This window comes from Equus quagga, chromosome 20 (genome assembly GCF_021613505.1).
Source record: "Equus quagga isolate Etosha38 chromosome 20, UCLA_HA_Equagga_1.0, whole genome shotgun sequence".
Taxonomy (NCBI): Eukaryota; Metazoa; Chordata; class Mammalia; order Perissodactyla; family Equidae; genus Equus; species Equus quagga.
Window position 1 is genome coordinate 43152440 of NC_060286.1, and position 8348 is coordinate 43160787.

At 44.0% G+C, this 8348-nt stretch overlaps 1 protein-coding gene across 4 annotated transcripts in view; it reads right to left on the bottom strand.

Moving 5' to 3' along the window:
- The window catches only part of CDC42BPB (CDC42 binding protein kinase beta), a 133110-nt gene extending 124768 nt beyond the window's left edge, over positions 1 to 8342 (bottom strand). For all 4 annotated transcript variants that reach the window (XR_006886306.1, XM_046647315.1, XM_046647314.1 and 1 more), the window contains exon 1: positions 7857 to 8342. Coding sequence is in view for 3 of the 4 variants with exons in the window: in XM_046647315.1 (XP_046503271.1) it covers positions 7857 to 8031 (175 nt within the window). In the remaining variant the exon portion in view is untranslated. The remainder of the gene's footprint in view (positions 1 to 7856) is intronic.
- Positions 8343 to 8348: the final 6 nt, after the last annotated feature.

Sequence of the window (8348 nt, forward strand, 5' to 3'; positions counted from 1 at the left end):
GGGCACAGTAGGAAAAACAAATGGACAAGTGATATTTAATTTATTTAATATCCAATTTAGCAAAAACCTGTAGGTTAACTGCATGTGCAGTAGGGGAAAGGCAACTCAGGAATCATCAGCAGCACCAGATTCTCCGAAGGCCTCAAGGGTGACAGACAGAAAACAGGACTGGCTTCAAGTCTACAGGAGAAGCAGTTACACCCCAGATCTCCTCCCACCTCCACCCCCAGCCCATCAGCTCTCCTGCACCTCGCCCCACCTCGCCAGAAAGCTGGCAGCTAGGCATATACCACACTATTCCCCACCACCCAGGCAGGAGACTAGAAACCCCTCTCTGGGGAAACAGGTCCCAGAGAATCACTTTAGCAACTTCTGGCGTGTCCCTCAAATTGACAAGGTCCCTGTCCTATTTCCTAATGGTGAGACTCAACATTTAAAGTTCGTCCACGCACACAGGGAGTTTCCAATCAGCCTACTAATAATTACAAAAAGACAGCCAATAACTGCCAGACATTTGGAGAAAGGCTTCTGATGTCGAAGCAAAAACCAAAGTGGGAAAGAGGAGAAACGGACTTAGAAAAAAGAGAGACAAAACAGGAAACAAAAGAAAATGTCTATATAACAAATGTGTGCACATAAATCAATAAAAAATTAATAAGCAAAATGAAATGCTTAAAAAAATGTACTGCCTTCATGAAACAAAAACACGATGTTATAAAAAGGATGCTGAGAAGAAAAAACACTTAGAAATGAAAGATATAATGTCAGAAATAAAAATTCAATGTAAGAACCAGAAGATAAAGTCAAGGACCTCTCCCAGAAAAATAAGAACAAAAAGATAAGTAAATGGAAAAAAGTAGGAGAAAAGGAAATAAGCAGAAGATCCAACACCTGAATAATAGGAGATCAAGAAGAACAGAACAGAGAAATCCGAGAAGAGATTATCCAGAAACAATACAGAAAAGCTTCCCAGAGCTGAAGGACCCAAGTGTCCCCACCAAAAAGACCCACCAAGAAACAGCAGGGATAAACAGAAGAACCTGAAAGCTCCCAGAGATAAACTAAGTCACACAAAATCTTGGAGATCACAATGGTCGCAGGCTCCTCATTACCAACAATGGAGGGTAGACACCAATGGAGTAAAGCTTTCAAACTTCTGAGAAAAAATGATTTCTAACCTGGCATTCAATACCAAGGCAAACTGTCATTCAACTGTGAGGGAAGAAATGAGATTTCCAGACAGGCTAGGTCTCAAAAAGTTTATCTCTGACAAATTCTTTGTCAGGAAGCCGCTATAAGATACACTCCACCAAAAGGAGAAAGACATGGAATTCAGAAAGGGGAATTCAACAGAGGAGAGAAGCAAAAAGAATTCCCATAAGGAATGACGAGAAACCCCAGGATGACTACTAAGTAACACGCCCAGAGAACAAACGGCCCCGACTCAAGAGGCAAATCAAAGGCCCTGCAAGGGATGAAAACGTTAGATTACTCGAGGAGTCTGACTGGCCTGAGGTGTTCTATTTAAAACATGGGACTCAACTCACGGCTGTAAAGTTTGCATCCAAGCTAAAGGAAAGAAAAAATAACGCACTCCAATAAAAACACAAAAATAATTCCCTGTCTTAAAGACAGGGAATTAACTACATCCTATGTGGCTTAGCTAAGATATTTACTGAATGATAACATAAACACTGAATATCAATTTAAACAAAAATTATTACATAACCATATTTGGAAAAAAGGAGAGAACTGGGGGTGTGTGTTTTGGGCAGTTGGGGGCGGGGAAGAAAAGATGTAAAAGTTCTATAGCCTTCTCTTCTGCGGTAAGAAGTCAACAGATAACGTCTAAAATACAAAAATCAGAAATGAACAGTACAAGTGCACTATATAGAAACACGAAATTTGAGGCAGGAATTGCTAAATAAATAACCACCAATATCCAAGATTCTTCCCCTCTTCCATAGTAATATAACATCTTCCCCCTGCTGCCTGGAATGTGGATGGGATGGCCACCATCAGGAGTAGACAGAGCAGGAAGGGGCCCAGGTCCCTGAAAACTTCTTGGAATGAGCTGTTTACTAGCCCTAGACTGCTGACATTCCAATTTCACATGAGAGAGAAATGACCTTGATTTTGTTTAATTCACTGCTATTTGGTTCTCTGTTAGTGGCAGCTGAATGTGATCCTAAGACAGATGATTCTAAGTAGAAACAGAGGGGTTAAAAGTGGTTGCTTATGGAAGTTAGAACCCGGAGTGGGGCAGGCAGGTAGAGGGATGACTGTTGTGCATTACAACTCTGCAGTACTGCTTGACTTCTCAAACTAAGTAAACGAACTACTTTAATAAAGGTAAAATTATATTTAAAGAAAATCACCCCATAGGCTATGGTCAGAAATGCTGTTAATCTTGACTTCTAAAACTAAGATTAGATGTGTAAGGTCAATTTTAAATTCTAACACTGGACCATGGATTTCAGATCTGATTTATTAAAGACAACAGAATATGAAGTCATTGAAGAAGTTTTTGAAAGGGGGACTGATAAAATGAAAAGCAGTGTTAAGGCTGATCTGGCAGTGGTGTTTAAATCTTCAAGTGAGAAAGACATTTATTTAGGTCTGCAGGTTTGAGAGCTTTGGCTATGCCAGTGATAACAGGAATGGAAAGAAAAGGCTAAAATAAAACAGATACTTCAAAGCAGGTGCCAGCAAGATGGCCCAAGGTTGACTACATACGGTCCAGTGAAGGAGAGAAGCCCTGGCTAGAGGGTTGCTTGCTCAGAAATGATCTAGCAAAATGTCCAGAGCCTGGTTTACCCAGGGGAGAGTGGGGATGGGGGTGGAGGGCAAATCATGTGATCTCTCAAATTCCTAACAGTTTGCAAACCCAAGACTGATTTTGGAGGCTAGAGGAATCATCATCATCCCAACAACAGTAGGAGTCACCTTAGAAAAATAAGTTCCATATGTCTTGAAAGAAGCTCCCATACAAGGATAGAATTTGACTGAAATTTATGATTCAATTCATATTTCTCTTTGAATTTCTAATTCTTTCCTAAGGGTAACAAAATCCAAAGTCTCCTACCATATAATTGATCCTTTTTGCAAAATTTTAATCTAAAAACAATTTTGTTGCCAGCTATCTACCAGTCAATAAAACTGACCAAAAACCGAATACACAACACAGATTGTTTAAAATCATAAAGTGGGACCTCTATGGCATAGTACCTATTTTTGTTGGTTTGTTTTACAGAAGTTGTTTCTCCAGTAGATTGTAAGTCCATATATAGTCTACACTGTCAAAATACTTGTGATTTTAAACATAAGGAAAGTGTATTTTCCTCTCATTCATTTTCATTAGGTGGAGAGCATTGTGTGAGCTTCCCACAAAGTTAACATAACCTTAACATAGTGTCATTCTGGGATATTCTAAAAATCCGAGAATCAAACTTGAACTCGGGACAGTGACTAAAAGGAGTTATGTGATGGGGGTTAGGGTAGTGTGATTACAGGGTTTTTGCGTGGTTTTTTAAATTCTTTCAAAATATCCTTTATCTTTTTGACAAAAAAAGGGTAAAAATCTATATTTGGTCTCCTCCAGCAAGATCCTTTTACTTTATTAGTCTCAAAAATATTTTTTGCCTCTTTACCAAGAAAAGCATTCAATAGTTTTGCTGCCCTTAATATAGTTTGGAATTAACAGTCCTGTTGGCTCACATGTTTATCTAGCATCACTGACATCAGTGCACACAGATTTCTAAGGGCATCAGGCTCTGCAGATGAGGCAGAGCAAAGGCAAGAGGAGCTGCCTGTCAACTCTGCCGTATTTGGGGTTTTTTCACCTTACGTACATTCAAGTATTTTGCTTAAACAGCAATCCACTGTACGTCACAAACTTTTTCAGGTAGCTCATACAGATTTTCAACTGTGAACACTTCACTCCAATTTCATTTATTGAAAGTCTAGATTTAACACAGACACTGCTGTTCACTTCAAAGGCCAATAGTCAATGGAGCAGGTTTTAGGAGAGAAAAGGTAAGACTGGCTTGTTAATGTTTAATGGTTTCAACTGTCCCGTCACATGCCATGTAGTCAGTATTACTATGCATTTCAAATAACTATTTACAAATCTAAATTATGTTAACCTAATTTTATGATGCAATTTCAATATTTCCCTACAATTTAGAGCTTATTATTCAGAAGACCTTGTTTCTTAAATCTGTTATTTAAAAAAGTCTTCCCATGTTATGCGAACATTCTATCTGGACAAACCATTAGGATTAAAATGTATCTGCGATGTTTGGCAAGAACAGTTAAGCCTGAAATTATTAAATTTGGTAGTCATCCCACTCACACCTAGGGCCAGCATCCCCATGCTGAAAGTTACAGGAATTCACATGGATGAAAGAGAACTCTGAGAAGGTACTGCTACATTCCTAAGAAAAAAATCACAAATGAGGAAATTAATCAGAGGGCTAGAAAGACTAATTCTATTCCTTACAGAGGAAATATGCGTCATGAGAGACGATGGCCCGGACTAGGACTCAGGAAGCCCACACTCAGGTCTGCCTCCAGGAGGCACGCCTACACCAGCAGCGAGCATGAGCCTTGCCAACTGGTCTGCAGGCCATGCCGGGCCAGAGCAGAGGGCCACTGGTCTATCCAATGTCAACAAGCTGGGACTGCAAACATCAGCTCCGTCCAAATGTAACACCAGCCATTATATTTAAACCATGAAAAAAATATTTAAAACATGTACAAGTATTTTTATGAAAGGTGAAAGACAACAACTTCACCTCATTTAGTTGTCCATACTTGTTGCTGTTTACTTGCAGAAATTTCAAAGAGTTTCATATGCTCTGCTTCAAATGGTATCAAATTTGCATTAAAAAATAGCTTAGAGAAATACACATGCAAAGCAGGATATTTCCAACTTTTAATTAAGGTCTGGGATTTCACAGAGGAAACCAATCAAACTATAAACATAATCAAGGGAAAATTAAAGACAAAAACTTACAATGAAGGCTAGGATGACTCTTGTCCCATCCAACCAAGTGAAAATAAGAAAATAAGGGCGAGAAACAGTCTTTTCTTTCTTTCTTTCCTTTTTTTTTTTTTTTGGTGAGGAAGATTGTCACTCAGCTAACCTCTGTGCTGACCTTCCTCTATTTTATGTGGGACACTGCCACAGCATGGCCTGATGAGCAGTACTAGGTCTGCACCTGGGATCAAAACCTGCAAACCCTGAGCCACCAAAGCAGAGCACATGAACTTAACCACTATGCCACCAGGCTTGCCCCAGAAACAGCCTTCTTTTAAAACTTAAAAGTTTTATTACCTATACTTTGCAAATTTCATCAGAGTCCCCAATAAGTCTCAAAATCTGAACTGAATCAGGCATTTTTCTTCATTAAGTTTCAAGAATTCTACACAGCTGTCATTAGACACCTAGTAAGATTTGGAAGGTGGGGAGAGGTTGGCCCTCTGCATGACAGGACGCAATAAATACTTCAGAGGTTTCAAACCATGCAGAGAGTGAATCCAAAAACTCAACAGTCCACAGGCTGATAGCCTATATATATGTTTCCCGGGCAGTTTTCCTGAGCAGAAGAAACTCCACTTGAAAGTCAGGGGACCTAATAACGCTCCACAAACAATTCCATTTGCATTCTTTGTCTTCCAATAACAATAACTAGGCATTCCAAATAACACTAAATAATGATTGCACACATATCTTAACTAGTAACACACCACTGTAGAGTTACAATGGTGCATAGGTTAACACACGAGATCAAATACTACTTCTAAACTACGTTAATAATTAAAATGCTATCTTAAATTTAAGTCCATTTTTCTCTGCAATTTAAAGTTGACACTTCTAAGCAAACTGAGTTCTTAGGATAACATAATTTATTTGTAATGATAATTTCCAAAGAGCCAAAATCCAATTTTCAAAATATTTCTATATTATAGCACCCAGCTTCTGTTCAGATATGGAAAGGTCAAATCTCATAAAACAAGACCTCTACACATGCTGAGAACTTCCTCCATTGAAACCCACCAGTTCAGAGTGGCTGGTACTGTCTGGTGGTGAGGGGGCTACACAAGGACCACTGGTCCACAGAGGGCGCAGCCTTCAGACTAACCCCTGCTGAGGCGCTGCGCAGTTCCCAGGCTGGACCACATCTTACCAGCTAACCCAACCTTCCCTCTGCTTCCTCCAGCATCACGCTTTTACTCACATACTGAGCACCGAGTTGAACCTGATGGTGGAACTGTCTGGATTTCAAGATCAAATGCTCAGAAAGGAATGGCAAATACAACATCCAGAAGGCTGGGGTGTAACAGGCACCAAAGACCTCGTTTTCAAAGCAACTGTGAAGTGAGTTAATTATTCACTCGGAAATCATGTCGTTAATAAAGGACCCTAGAAAGCCAAGACTCTTATTTTACTGATACTACATGTAACCAGGAATGGTGCTCCCATGCAAAATAAAGCACAACAGGCTGTCCTGGGGCTCTGGGGCTCCTTCTACTGCTGGTCTCACAAGACGTGTGTTAACATCTCACTAAAGAGCAAAAGACAGAAGCCCTCTAGAGAATATCACAATTTAAGTTTTACTCTGTAAACAAAATTCCAAATTCTAGTTATCATTGTGGCATAGTAGGAGGCCTCACTATGTAATACATTGGTTTCTTCATGTAAATATCAACTTTATCAGCCCCAAATATTAGAAATTACTGGTTCAAACTGCACAGTCCTAGTCTAACGACACAAATGACCTGAGAGTAAAATTTTCATAGGTTTGGCCTGAACCCTGAACATAAGCATTACATCTTCCTATTTAGTCATTTTAGGTGAGTCTGAGGGTCTTGACAGGATGCCCGTGTTAGGGGGAGAGAAAGTAAGACGGTTTCACTTTACACTTGCAGCTGTCCTCAGGATTCTAATGATCATTAAATGGCTTAATCAAATTTTTGTCCTAATAAAACATAAGTTAGTTGATCAATGATTATAGAGTTACAGGTCTTTGAATTAACTAGAGAAGGCATGCAAACATCAGATGAAGAAAGTTTTTAAGGGACTTCCATATAGTGACAGCTCCAGCTCCTCCCTAAACGTTACATGGGTCTGGGACAATCACGCTGAAAAACAATTTGCTTCTGCATGGCACATTCAAAACAAGGCTCTTAATCTTAAAATTCCCTTGGAGGTGCTACAGTGAGGGAGGTGTTCAGACCCTGGACGCAACGGTGTTGTAGACAGGCTGTCACCTAGGAGGGGCCGTTAGAGCTGGGCTCCCAGGAGATGCACCAAGATTGGGGGCCATGGGGAGGTGGGGGAGGTAGACGCAAAAAGCACACGCGGCTGCCCCCACAAGCCAGCAGAGCGTGTAGGGGGGAAGGAACTCGCGCCGACTCTGGACCCCAAAGCGAGGTGCGGGGGTGGGGGTGGGGGTGGGGGCGCGGGCGGATATCCCAGGGAGCGCTGCAGGAAATGATATCCAGACTCGGAGGGTGGATCTAGGAAGCGGCCGGGGCGATGGCCCGGCGGGGGGGGGGGGGGAACGGAGGATGTGGCTCCAAGGGGCAGGATGAGGGGGCGGGACGAGCGAACGCGGATATGCCAGGGCCGAGGAGGAGGGCAGGGAGGGACCAAGAGCCTCGAAGGGACGAATGCGCAAGGAGCAGCCGGAGAGGGATGGGGCGGCGGGTCTGGGAGCAGTGACTAGGCGGGATGAGCGGCGGCCTGAGGGCAGGAAGGAGGAGGAGAAAAGGGCAGGGTGGGGAGGACGGCAAGCCCGGGCGGGAGTCGGAGGGGCTGAGGGTCAGGCCCGCGCCCCGCGCGCACTTACCCCACTCGAGGAACTCGGCCACATACTTGTCGCGGCGCAGGGCCGAGTGGCTGCACTCGGTGTACAGGCAGACGAGCACGTCGAGCAGCGTCTCCACGCTCAGGGCGCTCTCGTTGCGCCAGGGCCCGTCGAGGAGCAGCTGCTCCAGCTTCTTGAGCCGCACCTTGGCCGACATGGTGCCGCGCGGCCCGCTCCGAATGCGCCGGCCTCTCGCCGCCCGCTTGGCTAGTCTGTCAGGGCCAGCCCTCGGGGGCCCGGCGGCCGCGAGCCCCGGCAGCGCCTCGTCCGCTTCGTCGCGCCCGGGCCTAGGCCGACATCTTGGGCTCGGTCCCGGCGGCGCAGCGTCTGGGGCGCCGGGCCCCGCGGGTCCATGGGCCGGTCTCCTCCCCTCGGCGCCGCCGCCCTCCCCGCCTGGCGCGGCCCGCCCTCGCTCGCCCCCGCCGCGCGCCCCTCAGCCCCGCCCGCGGCCGCGCCCTCCCCGCCGTCCACCGC